The sequence below is a fragment of the Poecilia formosa genome, unplaced genomic scaffold (assembly GCF_000485575.1).
Source record: "Poecilia formosa unplaced genomic scaffold, Poecilia_formosa-5.1.2 Scaffold464, whole genome shotgun sequence".
Taxonomy (NCBI): Eukaryota; Metazoa; Chordata; class Actinopteri; order Cyprinodontiformes; family Poeciliidae; genus Poecilia; species Poecilia formosa.
This window is the reverse complement of record NW_006800403.1, coordinates 156849-173218: the sequence shown is the minus strand read 5'-3', so window position 1 is coordinate 173218 and position 16370 is coordinate 156849. Positions and strand designations below refer to the sequence as shown.

Sequence of the window (16370 nt, the reverse complement as noted above, 5' to 3'; positions counted from 1 at the left end):
GCCCCATTTTACATGCATTTTCTGGTTTGAATACCAGTAAACTAAAATTTGTATAATGATATCTGGAACACCTCTCTGTTGTAATGTGTCAAATAACTTGTAGTGATTGACATAATCAAAGGCCTTAGAGGCATCAATAAACCCAATTAATACAGATTAATTTTTTCTTAGATATGTTCTTGCTGCTTCTTTCAGGCCATAAATACAGAAATCAGTTTCCAACTTGGCTTTGAAACCAAATTGATTATCTGTTGTACTAATAAACTGATTGAGATGACCAAGCAAGATTTTTTCTAATACTTTAGATATCACACTCGCTACTATTACTATTACTACTTCTATTGGTCTGTAGTTATTAAGGCTACCAACCTTGCTAGTTTTGTCCTTAGTTACCGGCACAAGGGTGATAGATAATAAGGAATCAGGCAACTGTCCATGGGTCATAAACCCAGAGAAACGCATTGTAAGGAGCATAGCCACTTTTTGGCTAGCATATTTCAAATGTTCTGCTGTAATGCTATCAGAACCTGTTGCCTTATTCTCACACAAGTGAGCTACAGCCTGCTGGACTTCACTAGGGGTTATTATAACCGTATCACTCTTAGCAATATTTCCCAATCCATAGGGTTCACTTTTTACACAGCTAAATAAGGCAGAGTAGTGCTGTCTCCATAGCTCTGCTATATTATGAGCCCCAGACATACCCTCTATGGTACTGGGGAGTAATGCATCAGACCTGTTTAAAGCTCTGATATCATTCCAAAAGCCAATGGCATTATTACAAAGCAGTTTGTCAGCCATGGAGTCTGCTCTCATGTTCTACTCACATTTGGAAATGTCTCGAATGGCATATTTACATTTTGCGCTGGTAAGTTTTTTATAATCTAGGAGAGTCCCATCTCTTGGTCTACCTGCTTGTACTCATGTGCACATCTTATTGCTTGTTTGGCTTCTGCATGGTATCCTGACACATGTTTATTCCAACCTGGCCTGATGTTATTAGTCTTTCTCCATGTAAGGTATGGTCTTATACTTTCATACAAAGCACAGCACCAACGATGCCATCATACATAGTATGGAGATCTATACCACTGCAATTAACACCTGAGCACATAATAGATTGAAGAGGAAGACCTATTTTACTCAAAAGAATATTAGTTTTCATATGATATACTAATAAGTCATCTTTAGAGAGTCTGGACCATTGAAATTTAACTGTGGGGGCACTATTTACCCCCCATATAAACTCTGGAAGACTTTGAATATCCAGCATCATTAAAAATGGAGCATGATCTGACATAGAATATTCATATAAGATTTCTATTGATTTTACAACAGTATGGGCATCAGCAGAGCTAATGGTCAAGCCATGACGTTGTATGCCAAGCTTCACTTATATATATATATATATATATATATATATAGCTATCTGCAGGTAGCAGGAGCTGACTGGACAATATAAAACTGTTATCACAAAACTGATGCATATGTTTGGTAGATGAAAAGTGCTCATCAGATATATCTGTATTCATATCATCTACTACATACACTGAGGTAAAACAATGATCATCAATAAAAGAGTTCAAGAAAGCAAGTCTATTCAAATAAATGTCTTCATTCTGGGGACACTATTATGGTGTGTAGATATTAATAATGACAAATTCTTTGTTTTCAACTTTTAAATGTACAACAATACACCAGTCAACACCAGTTCTGATGACATTTAGAACTGGATCCAGCTTTTTGTGCCATAGAATGGCTACTCCTCCTGCGATTCGTCTTCTGACTATACCCATAGAAAGATCCACAGTAGATTCACCAGCTCCACAGAAACAATCATTAATACAGTTCAAACTTCCCAAATCCTGTTTAGATGGAAAAGTCTCGTAAACAAAGGATTTTTGCATTTTTGCAACAGTCTATCCACAACCAGAGGTCGTGCTTTATCTCCAGCTGTATTACCGACACGCAGTCCCCGGCAGTTGTAAGGAATAACACGCATTAGTCCAGAGGTTCCCAAACTGTGGGACGTGGCCCCTAGGGGAGGGCGCCGTGCCATTGCAGGAGGAGCGCGGGAAGCCGTCTGGATGAAAAAAAAAAAACATGAACGCTGTATGCGCTGGGTCTTTACCTTAGAATGGCCAACTCTCTGTTATTCCCATGTCAATTTGATACAGTAGGGGCTTCCACACTTTCCATATCTGTGTCCTCTGTCACTTTTATCAGCAGTTAAAACTGTTTAATCCGTTGTTAACATGTGGTAACCTGTTTTTCCGAGCCGCCTTTAAACGTAACATGAGCGCTATGACGCTCATGCTTGGTTTACACCTGTGTGGCAGCGAAGGAGACCTAGTGCTGCTGTGCAGAGCTACGCAGGTGTGTTAGGATCATGGCAGCAAACCAGCAAAACGCAAAGAACTTTTCACAGTTTTTTCCCCAAACTAACAGACTGAGTTGAGTAATGCTGTTGGATGCAGGTAAAGTTAGCTAAAAAATGACTAGCTAGCTAATATCAATACATCACCTTAAGCTTAACAAGTAGCCTGTAGGCTACTGATGTTGTCTATGTTCAGCTACGTACATTCATTTTGCCCCCAAAAAAGTCGATTCCCCCGATCTTACAGACAGGGAGTCTCTCTTCCTCCCCTCTCCCTCCCTCCCCCCATCACATGCGTAGTTCAACCAGACAGCCATTTGTAATCCATAGGGGGGTCCAGAAAATGTTTGGAAANGTGGTAGATCTGAGCCTCTATTGCTCTGGTGTTTAGGGCCTGTTCCTGTGCAGCCAGGATGAGTGCCTCTGTGCTGTCTAAACAAAAATGACTAGCTAGCTAATATCAATACATCACCTTAAGCTTAACAAGTAGCCTGTAGGCTACTGATGTTGTCTATGTTCAGCTACATACATTCATTTTGCCCCCAAAAAAGTCGATTCCCCCGTTCTTACAGACAGGGAGTCTGTAATTCCCCTATGGATTTGTAATCCATAAGGGGATCCAGAAAATGTTTGGAAACCACTGGGGGGGCGCAGAAGAAAATGTTTGGGAACCACTGAATTAGTCTATGAAGAATTCACTGCAGCCGTTCTATCCGACCCTCTGGCATCTGGAAGTGGTCACCCCAGGCCCTTTAGACGTTGTAAGTTTATTCCGTGGCTCATAGTAACGGACTCAACCGAGCCCTCTGGCCACAGCTCTTGGCTATACACTTCTGCAATGTTTTCACACTCCACACTGACTTTAAAAGAACTATATCTGGTGTTCCTAGTGACAATACGCCAGCACTAGGGTTAGTCGCCCTTGTTTCACCACCAAGTTCCATGTGGGTGAACTCATAGGCGCATTTGCAGTACAGTTTCGGTTATCACTCACTGCGACAGACTCGACAGTAGTCCTGGAACAGTTGGTGTAGGTCCCATTCACGGCCAAAGCGGCATTATCAGCGGTAACACAGTTTGTTGGAGCAGAAATCATGCAAGTTGCCACCTCCTCGGAGATGTCCACAGCCAAAATCATGTCACTAGCGTTGGATATTCCTGGAGCATACGTATCCACATTGCTATATCCTCCACTGCTGGGCACCATATGTCGTTCCATTGCCGTAACTCTGGAGTCAATGGTAGTGGTAACCTCACGCAACTTCTCCTCATTGTCCACTTGACGTGACACAGTATGCTTCAAGGCACAAACCTTGCTGTATAAACGCTCCATCTTGCTAAGTAAGTTGGAGACATCCAGATTGTTGAATGTCACAGGCGGCAGCTCATCCGGAAGTGGGAGACAAAGTGTGGTATAGCTTCCCCACACTCATTCAGAACTTTTAAACAGCTTTTAATGGCATTTGCAGCTTTCTGATTTCCTTCGAAGGCCACGTACCACTGTTTAGAATTGGAACACAGTTCAAACAGTACTTTTCTAGAGGACTCAATCCACTCAAAGTCGAACGTGTTTGACGCAAGCAGCACAAGCTCGTCCTGGCACATAGTCTTTATTTTGACCACAAGAAAGTTTAAAAACTCATCCTCTACTATAAGCTTCCCATCAGTAGTCTTGTGGATGTGCGGTTTAGTTCGGGGGCGACTGGAGAAGGGAGCTCCCGCAGCTCCTATGCCTGACTCCTATCCGCCATCTTGACTTTCTCACTTCTCAGATGAGTCACGATTTGAAGTTCTTAATGGAACAGTGTGACGGCATGTCATCCGGACCGGAGAGGACAAGGAAGCCCAAGTTGTTATCAATGCACCCTTCAGAAGCCTGCATCACTGATTATAAGTACGGCAAGCTCTTACTGGTCTAGTTCCTCAAAACTCTTTCGGACGTGACACGTTTCTTCTAGAAAAAGTCTTTACTGAACTCAAAAGGAAATAAAAATAACAGATTCAAAAACAAATAGAAAGTGACAGTCAAAAGACTGTGCTCTTCTAAAGGTGCCAGATTTCTACAAAGAGCAAACGCTCTCATCTTTCCTAAACTAATTAGACAAACAACCAATCAAAAGGCATCACGCAACAAAGTCAAGCACAATACAACATTCTGTATGAAGTTTCAAAAATGTATGTATGGCTCCTACAATGATGGTATGGGGTTGCATGAGTGCTTGTGGCATGAGCAGCTTGCATGTCTGGAAAGGCACCATTAATGCAGAAAACCATGTTCAGGTTCTAGAACAACATATGCTCCCATCTAGACGTCATTTCTTCCAGGGAACACCCTGCATTTTTCAACAAGATAATGCCAGACCACATTCTGCAGCAATCACAACATCATGGCTACGTAGGAAAAGGATCCGGGTACTGAAATGGCCAGCCTGCAGTCCAGATCTTTCACCTATAGAGAACATTTGGTGCATCATAAAGAGGAAGGTGCGACAAAGAAGGCCCAAGACGATTGAACAGTTAGAGAAATGCCTCTCACTGTTCAATCGTCTTGGGCCTTCTTTGTCGCACCTCCCATTCATTAGACATGAATGGGAGAGCATTCCTATTTCTAAACTTGAGAAACTGGTCTCCTCTGTCTCCAGACGTTTGAGTGTTGTAAGAAGAAGGGGAGATGCCACACAGTGATAAAAATGGCCTTGTCCCATCTTTTTTGGGATTTGTTGATGCCATGAAAGTTTGAAACAACATATTTTTCCTTTAAAATGATACATTCTCTCAGTTTAAGCTTTTGATCTGTGATTTGTGTTCTATTCTGAATAAAATATTAGATGTTGGCACCTCCACATCATTGGATTCAGTTTTTATTCACAATTTGTTTGTGTCTCAACTTTTTTGGAATCTGGTTTGTACATTAAACATGTTTGATGTAGCTTTCTACAGATTAACAAGCTCAGGGAAATTGTCATGTTTTGTTCGGTCCTTTACAAGTAAAGGATTTTGTACATATTTCATTAAGATAAGTTCAATTATTTTAGAGATCCGTATGTGATGAAAGTTACTGGTACATTTATTTTTGTTTAAAATAAAAATAAACAGAGGATTTTAGCGTAGACCTTTTAAAAACCTTATAAATTTTTTGACTGCAGTAGCTTGTATTACAGCCTCAAACTTTAACTTATTTTCTTTGGATTTATGTATATTTGTATTTAGCCTCCTTTTGGGAATGTCTCCACCAGACTTGGGATTCTGCATCATAAAATAGATCAAACTCAATCTGTGGACACACTGTCTGTAAACAGATCTGGATTCTGACAAAAGTCCAATTCTGTTCTCATTTGTCCATTTATTCCTGCAGGTATGTATCAAAATCCCTGTAGAAAGAGTCCTTTTTGCTGCAAGGCAATGATCAATGGCACAAAAAGTGAATATGCATGATGTGCTATAGGGGTGCTACGCTAAAGGGGGCGCCAAACAATGGTATAAAAAATGACTATAGTGGGGATTTCTGTATTTCACAGCTGTTTGCTTATACCTAAATGATGCGATCCGCATATAATTGATCTCGGGAAGGTCAAAGTTGAGTTCCTGGCAATGATGATACCATATGTGTCACTGCGTATCCCTATTTTGAAAATCATTTATTGTTTTCCTTCCATTTCATAAAGATGCTTTATTTTTCTTGGTTTATCATATGCAGCCTCTTTTAATATTTTGTTTATTTTATTGCTTTTATAAATCAGTCATAATCAACAAAATTTGCCATTTTGACCAAAAAAATAACATAAAACCCCTTTCTACAAAATGACAATTAAATAAAAAAATTTATTTAATTGTTATTTAAAATTTAACATTTAGTGATTGGATAAATATTCACTCCCTTCAAATCAGTGCTTAGTTGATGCACCTTTGACACAGAGTCTGTGTGGATCTGTCTTAATCAGCCCTGCAAATCTGGAATTAATTGTTTTTTCCCCCAGAAATTAGTTTTCAATTTGACATTAAATTAAAAAAAAATTGTCAAAAAACCCCCCAAATTTTATTGACCATGACTGATTTATTGTCATCCAGAGGGGTGAATCCTGTAAATTCCCTCACGAGACACTAAAGTTTGCAAATATAAGGCAACAAAATATGACAAGGTTGATGAGATTTTAATACGTTCGCAAGAGATTGTAACTCTGGAAAGTAGCTTAAAAAAAAAAAAAAATCACATGTGTACCTGGAAGTTGGAAAGGACAGACACAAAGATGTAAATGACTTGTTTGTCATATATGTCTGGGATCCAGGGCATGAGGATGTATTGGACTCCCAGCAGAGGGATCAGGATGAGCGTGGCCCTCACCGCCTTCATGTAGGCAGTAGACTCAGCGCAGTGCGTCTTCCTCAGCTTGGTGATGAGGACTCGGATGACGTTCAGGAGAAAGAAAAGGTTTACCTGATTGGATGGACGGAAGACAATACAAGTGAAACGACAAAAAGATACAAGGCATTCATTGTAGAGGAACAACCTCTGTTGGATTATGTCCATTCTTGTAGAAATTTCTCCCAAACATCTGCTGATTGAACAAATAATAGGCCGGAAGGTCGACACACCAGCTAATGGACAAGGAAACTTCGTACAGCTCTGGTGTCAGAAATAGTACGGAAGTCCTTGTTGTTTTTAACCCCTTCAGCAGTCAACCTTTCCAGAGGTTAGTACATGGCCCTGGGATTACATAATAAATATTAATCCATCAAAACACAATATCACTTCAGTAAAAGTCAAGCTGCATTAAGCCCAGTGGTCCAGATGATGTCTGCCCTTTGTTTCATTGAATTCTTTTGATTTGGAAAAAATAGAAAACCTATTGAAATGCCCAAATCATTTTCCATCAATTTCAAACAAAAGTCGCATAGCTCCAACACTTTCTGACCAGTGTTTATATGATAAAACAAGTAAAGGAAATGCCTGATAATATGCAGAAAAAACACTGATAACTACTTACAAAGAGTGCAGCATGAATGGGCCCATGAATGATGTAGACGAGGTGGGAGTTTGCACTGATCCAACACCTGGAGAAAATAGAGCTAGCATTTTAGGTAAAGCTCAGAAGCTTTGATACGTTTACAGAAAAGGGCGTTCTGTCAGCTCAGATAAGGGCTGTAGAACCCAACTAACACAAATACAAAAATACTTAATTGCTCTCAAAAGGAGATTAATGTTGTAACTCTTATTACACTGAACGAAAATATAAATGCCCCATGTCAAACATAAGAGTTTTATGAACATTTGGGTTACGCAATATATAGAAAAACTCAAAGTATACTTTCAGCAATTACTGATCTTCATATCGGCATTGCTATCATCTCGGTATGGCCATTTGTAGCGGATTGACAATCCTTTGAACATGATAGAGGTCAGGTTGAGGAATTTGCAGAGCATGCAGGTTGGCTTCTCATTACGAACAGTCTGAGATGTGATGCATCTGTTGTGCAGACCAATAGTCTCATCAGCTGTGTGTATTGCTGGTCATATCCAATCTCGCAGATGGACAAGCCAGATGTGGTGATCTTGTGCTGGAGTGGTCACATGTGGCCGACGAGGATGAGGTCGATTTGCAGTAGTGGCAACAATATTTGACATTGAGCGTTTATATTTTTGTTCAGTGTAATTCAGATTCTTCAGAGTTATTGTAGATGATGGTTGTTGGCAGGAAAGATCTCCTGTAGCAGTCTGTATTACAGATAATCTGAAGAAGCCTCTGACTGAAGACACTCTGTTTTCTAAAGACAATCATGACCATGATGAGCATGGCCAACCCTGACCATACTCTTCATGAGACTGAGTAAAATCGTGATCATGATTTTATTCATTTTTTACTATTGTAGTTATTAAAGTAGAGGTTACATTCTATACCAATGATCAACTTTAGCTGTTATGAAAAGGAACATTTCTTTTGATTAGATGTAAGCTTTAATAAATAAATAAAAATGAATAAAAAAACAAACCAGCAAGCACAAGACACCCAACATGCCACCTTTTATACATTTATTAGAATGGTATCTGTGAAAACTATTTGAGATTTATTTTGAAAAACCTGGAGTGAGTTGGCCTAAATACAACCAGGAGGATAAATTCAGGTTGATCATAATTCAGTCAATACAATGAAACAGACCACAGGAAGAAAAGTACACTCACGTGTCATTAAAGTAGAATCCACGAGCAAGAGCATATGTAATGGCAGGAAAGATGGGAAAAACTATGAACACAGAAAAAAAAACCCACAAACATAAGAAATATCATCCCACCAATCCCTGTAGAAGATGCTGGAAGTTATAATAACTCAGGTTAGTTACTCAGTAGCTTAATGTAGAATAAAAAGTAAAGAGGAAATTCTGAGCCTTTCAAAACATTCACTTTACTGTTCTATAAATTAGTGTCTCAGTTTCTATTTTGGCAGTTACACAAGTGAGAAACGGTTGTTTAAATTGAGTTAAACAAATCAGATAAATGAAGTCGATTTCCATGTGCATTGATCTCAAAAGCTGGTTAAAAGGACAAACACACATTGCTTTTTATTCAGCTCAATAACATAGCCCAAGCATTTAAAAAGCAACAGTCACATGAAGGGAAAACTGTTAAGTGTGGAACCAGAGAGCCTCATCTGAAGAGACACTTACACAAGGAGAGGCATACTCGACCAGCAAAGTTACATCTTTGTGCTGAATGATGTTGAAAATGTATGCTCTTGATGCACCAAAGGTAGTCCAGGTCTTTATGTATAATAACTGCTAATGTAAATGCTGGTGTGAAATACCAGGTTTGGGTGGTATAAAACATTTATATCACCCAACATCCATGTTGCTTGTATTCATCTTCATGGCTCCCAAGTCTGTTCCTGCCACTGCTTTAATCTCTCACTGCTGTCAGTCAAGCAGGATGGAAAACACTGAATCTCCTTACAGATGTGATGTTAGATAAATGTTTAAATAAAATTTACTTTTAAGTTTCTCTTCTATCATTCTTCATCACATCCTGCCAAGTATCAGAAGGTGAATGCTAAACTTTCCCTTAAGTTTCAGTTTAGCTAAACGGTGTTCCTAAATCCTTACAGGCTGACAACAAGATGATTCTCTTAACTGTTTCAGGAAAGCTTAACTTATTTAATTTATAGGTAGTCTTGAATTAGGTGTGAGTTTTTTGTTTAGTTTTTTTTTTTTTTTTTAGTTTTCAGTGTTTAGTTTTTTCATCACAGTTATGAATTGATGTTTGAAAAGTCTTGAGAAGGATTTGAACAGTAATTCCTTTGTGAACAGGCCGAGGAGAGCAGCTGCCAGAAAGAAAATAGAGACCAGGACAGTCTCCAGAACAGAGCTGGTGTTCAACTTGTTCAGCTTCTTTCTGAGGCTGCAGATGACTAAGGAAGAGATTACGTTTTCCACAGATTAATGGACATGTTGATCAGTGAAGATCAACATGCTTCACTGTTGTATCTCCAGGCCAGTTTGTTGTAGGTGCATATGGAGGTGTTTTGGTTTGTTCACTTTCAGCATACGACGATTGTTCCCAAACCATGGCACAAAGCGGTACACAGCTTTCTCTGTTCTTAGCGTCTTAGCCATCTCTGATCCACCCGACGACTGCCGAGGAGTCATCTGAGTATTTCTGCAGACGACAGGTGTCTGTCTTGTCTGTCTTCTTTGTACTGGAAGTCTGAAGTGAACTCTCTCCATTCCTTTTGTATCAGGAGCACCTTTAAATCTTCAGAGGTTGTATATTTTAAATTCTGTAAATGGAGTCCTATTGAAATAATTAATTTCTATTCAGTCTAGTGTCATTCATTCTATTTTATTAATGTCCCAATCCAATCCTAAGAATCAGATTGGGGTTCTGATTAAGGGATGTTTTAATAATCGATATCAGAGTCCCTGACTCCACTCACTCTGTTGTTGCTCTACTGTTTGTAATTATGTTAGCCACTCCCCCAGTGAGCCACGTGGCTAGCATTTAGCATAGCTAGTTATATCAGTCATGTGTGTAGCTTGCAAAACCTTGTCTTACTTCATGTAATCCTTAGTGCTTTGATAACAGAGTGGGGTGTTTAAGTATAGAAACACGTTAGCTTGACAAACTGCTGTGACAGGTTGAGTCATGGTTGGGGCTCCACCGCACCATCTTAGCCAATCGACCCCTTCCTGCTCATCCTGTTCAACATGTGCTCATTTAAAAGGCAAGAGTGGTGAAACACCTCCCTCTGTTATCGAAGAACCAGAGACTAAATTCATCAACCCATTTCTTTCTAATGTCGCTCAATGGTTCACTATGGGAGAAATGGCAGTCATCCTGATCCCGGCATCAAGTAGGTTCCGAAGGCAATTAAACCTCTAAGAAAGGTGGATGGAAAGCCTGTACTTCCACAGATTAACATCTATTAGACAGTAAGACTATCGCTTTAGACACTAAGAAGCACTGGGCCTCAAACGCACTCTAGTGGCCCCAGGGAGCCAATGTAAACTGATGGAGATCACAGGCATTCACCCTCTTAGCTATGGTCAAGACTGGGAGCAGAACAGAAAGAGTGTTCAAGGAAATACCTTCAACAGGTCCAGATAAACTCTTATAGTTGTAAAAGCCTTTCTTCCTTTTCTAACAGTCACTGTAGAAAGTAAAGCACCTCAACCAGAAAGCACCCAAGAGAAACACACTGCTCTCACACCATTCCCCAGAAACTACTTTGGTTGAATTTCTTCTGGAGAAGGACTTACAGTAAATAAATTCCCTTTTACCCAGGTCATGTCAAGAGAGACAAATAATCCTCAATCTCTTCCTGGGACAGAAGGTTCCTTTGGAAATAATCCTGTAAAGACAGGATTATTTCCAGATAATCCTTAACTTGCCCATACAGCAGGTTACTGAGCCTACTGTTGACAGTTCCCTGATGGTTGATGTGATCTATCACTCTGGAGTTTTCTATCTTCACTAGTTTCCAGACATTTATGTGAACCAATCAGGAACCCTGGATGCTGGATGGTACCAACTCCAGGGTGTTCTGTTTTTGTTTTGTTGGTTTTTTGATAGAGTTTTTCTGCTCTTGGCATCATGGATGAGTCCAAAAACCTTTTATTTTTGCTGATTCTCCTGAATTAGGTGTGCTAAGGCACAGACAAATGTACTGCAAGACTTACCAAGTGTTCTGGAGTGTGTGACAGCAATTTAGAAGAGCAAGATGGCAGCTTTTTCTGCTTTATCATCCTCTTATTATAAACATGAGATGGAAAACTTACAAGGACTGCTGGTAAACTTAAAAACCAAAGAGGATTTGATCGCCAAGCAGTGATGTTCAAACACCTCACAACATATCAATGGACTTCAAGCTAATAGCCAGAAGACAAAGTGAGAAGGTAAGGTTGCCCACTTTTTGTCATTTGAGATAAAACTATGAAGGCTGGTGTAAAAATGGGATCCTCAGACGGTTATTCATGCTTTTATTTCCTTTTGACTAGACTATTGTAACACACTTTTCACATGAATCAGCAAAAACAAGCTCTTGATCGCCTTTGTTTGGCCCAAAACTCTGCAGCAGTGTTTTAACAGGATCAAACAGAAAAGCTCACATCACTATTTACAGTGATGTAAGTGATTCATTTTTATGGCCCTGCATGGTCCTTTAAAACAGAATTATAAAAGCCACTAAAATGAGCCCTCTGGTCATCAAACCAAAATTTAAACATAGTTCCTCGAAGCTGATGTAAAACTTTTCAGACTATTGAACTTCGACTATGGAGATAACTTTATTTGTATGTAGGTTGTCTTTATAGACTGAAATAACTTGAAATGCATCTAAATACATTCTTATTCAAGCACATTCTGCCTTAAATCCTTTGGAATGTAAAATGTAGTTTAAAAGAAACTCACAACTTCCTTCAGTCTCCCAGCAATCAGCATAGTCAAGTCCAGTGCACAAATTAGAAACATGCAATGCTTCTGCCCTTCTTAAAGCCTTGATTAGCAATCAATTATATAAGGTAGCTGTCTGTGACATCTTGCATTTAATGCAAAGAAGTGGATATGAAACAGCTGTAGATAACCAGAACTTCCAGACTTACCCCATCCCAGGACATAGTACCAAAACAGCTGCTGCTCCCCCACAAAGACGGCCACTATGATAAGTGTGTGGAGATAGATGCCCTCACACAGCATCCAGAAGTAGTTGGAGGTAGCGGTATACTGAACTAACGTAGCTAGAATCTTGCAGCTGACCTGATGGTAAGAAATTCAAAAGTTTTTTCACTGATAGAAAACACAAATCCACAGAAATCAGTGCAAGTACAACAGAAATCTATGAATTAGCACCTCTTCTGCAAACAGCAATAAGTCCAGCTTAAATAATGTATGTAACTATGTTTTTTTCTAATCAATTAAAGTCAAATTCTTAGGTGTAATGAAATGAAGCAATTCATCAACTCACAGGGTTGATGGCACTTATGGTTTGACTACCACAGGAGGTCATTGAAAGCCACCCCATGGTAAACACAGAGTTAAAGATGAAAGAGATGAACATGTTTTTGTGGAGAGAGATCCTCTGACAGCTAAGACTTCTGAAGAAGAAAAACATATTACAGAGAAGATAAAACCAATCAGATTAGTTATGTTTTTAAAGATATAAAAATATGTCTTTAAAAATCGAAATTTTTCTCTGTGACATTTATTTAGTCGTTTAAAGTCATTAAAACAAGAATACTCAACAAATACACATTAAATTGGATCAGACAATTAGACTCACTTTAAATAGGAGAAGATGACCAAACTGACGATTAAAGAAACGATGGATATACCATGACCAGCCATAGCCAGGTAATAGAGACTGAGTGTAAACTGCAAGACAACATAAAGGTTTGGTCATAGTTAGTACACAGCTGCACAACAAAACGTTTAACCTAGCAACAAGACAAAAAAAGCATGGGTTTAGCTGGGGGAGTTTGCATAGTCTCTATTATAATATGTTAGTAGGACAGGAAAAGGAGGGCCATCAAATTTACAGTGTCTCATCTGGAGTCATGAATGTAGATGGATTAATATAGTTTCAACCAGTGGCGGTTTCTGATATGGGCAACATGGGCTACCGCCCAGGGCACAACAGGCTTTACCTTGAGTTTATCTTTACTGTGGGCAGAACACAGTGTGTAGTTGCTCCAGACTCTTTTACTCTCTGGATGGTGGAACCACTGGCCATCAGGATTGCAAATTTTGGTGACTGTTTCTGTTGTAAGAAATGAGGAAAAACTCACACAGTCGACAGCAATGTGCACTCAAAGTAGTTATTGCTTTTCCAGGAAGCATGATACCCATATAACTAAGATAAATGCAAAACAAAACAAGCTTTAATACACATGTATGCAAAGCTTTTGAAGGCCTTACCACTGGGGTCAAAGTCTATAAAGTACGAAGGACACATCTGCATGGAAGTCCCGGGCGGAGAGTCGTCCCAACACATCCAACCGTCCCACGTACGGTTACAGAAAGGGCCTGCAGAGAACAAGACATCGAGAACTGAAACAACAGTGTTCTGTAGTCAGAACAGTGGCTTTTTAAATAAAAATAACGACATTGTATTAAAAACAACCTAAACACGTGGAAAACATGAAGTGAAAAGAACAATAACTGACAGATTAAAGGCTCAAAACCACAGTGATGCAGAAATGCATCACTGTAGACATTTTAGTACAGTGAAGACAGTCAACATTTATTTGTCCAGTCATTTTTAAGGTAATCTCTTTTTAATTTTTTAACGGTAACGGTGGCGCACTAGATGCAGTGGCTTGGCACTTTTCCTGCGTCTCGGTGGTATTAACTTGGACCATTTCACTTTATGTTGGGCGAACCACCTCTTGCCTAAACATGAACCACCGCTACAGTAAGCATGTTCTTCTGAAGATCGGTCTTTGCTGCGAACGGAGTGTTACAGCTGATTTTTTACACTCTCATAACATCCCGGAGGACATAGCAAGAACTCCCGGCTCTCCATGGAGTACCACTCCAGATTCAAAGGCGCACAGACGGCGCAAAGAAAGAAAACAGAAGAGAGGCTGCAGAGCCGGAGTTTTGGTGAGACTACGAAGACGGCCTCATAAAGCTCCGCTTCCCAGCATTCTCCTCACTAACGCCAGATCCCTTGTCAACAAAATAGACAAACTAAGGCTCCTGACCTTTACAGACCGAACTGTCAGAGACAGCTGCGTAGTCATGATTACAGAATCCTGGCTTCATTCAGGAATCACGGACTCAGCCATTGAGCTAATAGGCTATACTACACGGCGTTTTGATAGGACCGCGGACTCTGGTAAGAGCAGAGGGGGAGGAGTCGGTGTGTATATCAACAACACCTGGTGTACAGACACTGTGACTGTGGACAGCCAGTTCACCTCTGACTTGGAGTATTTTACTCTGAAATGCAGACCTTTCTACCTTCCTAGTGTAATATTGATCACTGTCGTTTACATTCCACCCTCTGCCAATGCAAATTCGCCCCTCAGAATACTGTATAACAGCATTAATAACCAACAGAGTTATTATGCTGTCCAGATGCAGTTTTCATTATTGCTGGAGATTTTAATCATGTCAACTTAAAGGTAGTGCTCCCCAAATTCCATCAACATGTAAAGTGTGCTACCAGAGGACTCAATACATTGGATAAGGTCTACTCTAACATCAAATTGTGTTATAGAACAGAACCAAGCAGTTACTTCACCTGATGCAGTCTGACCACGTCACTGTTTTTGATTCCTGCATATACCACCCTGAGGAAATCTGAACGTTCCACCATAAGAACCATCACTAGCTGACCTGTCGATGCCTCTCAGCAACTACAGGATTGTTTTGGAAGAACAAACTGGGATATTTTTGAACATACAGACCTGGAATTATTCACTGACAGTGTTCTTTGTTACATCAAAACCTGCACTGACGTTGTTACAGTGAAAAAAACGTATCAAGAGCTTCCCAAACAGAAAGTCATGGATGACCAGAGAAGTCCAGCAGCTGCTTAAAGAAAGAAATGCTGCTTTCAAGTCTGGGGACAAGGACCTCTACAGCTTGGCACAGAGCAACCTAAAAAGAGGAATCAAGAAAGCTAAAAGGGACTACACGGAGAGGACTGAAGAGCATTTGGACAACAACAACAACAACAGACAGGTTTGGTTGGGAATCCAGCACATTACCAACTACAGAACCAACCATGGAACAGCCAAAGGTGACATCTCACAAGCAGAAAAGTTGAACCACTTCTTTGCTCGTTTCAAGTCTGAGCCTCCAATGACAACTGTCTCTAATCAAGAAGTGCAACTAAGCACCTCTATCTTCCAGGTGGAGGAATTAGAAGTGAGACACTCGCTACAATCCGTCAACCGCAGAAAGGCAGCAGGACCTGATGGTGTTCCTGGACGTGTGCTGAGTAACTGTGCAGAGCAGTTGGCTGGAGTCTTTACAAAAATATTTAATCAGTCCCTTTCTCAAGCCAGAATCCCATCCTGTATGAAATCCTCCATCATTGTTCCCATTCCTAAAGAATCACCCATCACCTGCCTGAACGACTACCGACCAGTGGCTCTCACACCATTGGTGATGAAATGCTTTGAAAGACTGGTTCAGAGTCCTATTCAATTATTCATTCCTCACACCTTTGACACACATCAGTTTGCTTACAGAGCTAACAGGTCAACTGAAGATGCTGTTGCCACTGTCCTGCACGATGTCTAGTCCCACCTGGAGCATCAAGATAGCTACACATGTATCCTCTTCATCAGTGTTGTATAAAGTACTGAAATCTCAGAGTCAAGTAAAAGTATAGGTACCTCTCCAAAATATGACTTTGGTAAAAGTCCAAGTCACTGACTGAAATGTTACTTGAGTTAAAGTCTTAAAGTATCTGAAAAGTATGTAAATTACTGTAAAAATGGATGTACTCAAGTAATGTCATGAAAAGTATAAGTAAAACAAGGCAAATGCAGTTTGAAT

At 39.9% G+C, this 16370-nt stretch overlaps 1 protein-coding gene and 1 long non-coding RNA gene across 3 annotated transcripts in view; one reads left to right on the top strand and one right to left on the bottom strand.

The window, feature by feature from the left end:
• The window catches only part of LOC103156107 (calcitonin gene-related peptide type 1 receptor-like), an 81274-nt gene that overhangs the window by 5939 nt on the left and 58965 nt on the right, over nucleotides 1-16370 (bottom strand). For both annotated transcript variants that reach the window (XM_007578032.2, XM_016664060.1), the window contains exons 4-11: nucleotides 13776-13883; nucleotides 13505-13617; nucleotides 13141-13232; nucleotides 12826-12955; nucleotides 12464-12617; nucleotides 8556-8616; nucleotides 7363-7429; nucleotides 6597-6812 (exon numbers count right to left, since the gene is read on the bottom strand). In XM_007578032.2, the coding sequence (XP_007578094.1) occupies nucleotides 6597-6812; nucleotides 7363-7429; nucleotides 8556-8616; nucleotides 12464-12617; nucleotides 12826-12955; nucleotides 13141-13232; nucleotides 13505-13617; nucleotides 13776-13883 (941 nt within the window). The remainder of the gene's footprint in view (nucleotides 1-6596; nucleotides 6813-7362; nucleotides 7430-8555; nucleotides 8617-12463; nucleotides 12618-12825; nucleotides 12956-13140; nucleotides 13233-13504; nucleotides 13618-13775; nucleotides 13884-16370) is intronic.
• On the top strand, nucleotides 8611-11205 carry LOC107833829 (uncharacterized). The gene is made up of 2 exons (XR_001659599.1): nucleotides 8611-9552; nucleotides 9585-11205. It is a non-coding gene; the product is annotated as an uncharacterized LOC107833829 (long non-coding RNA).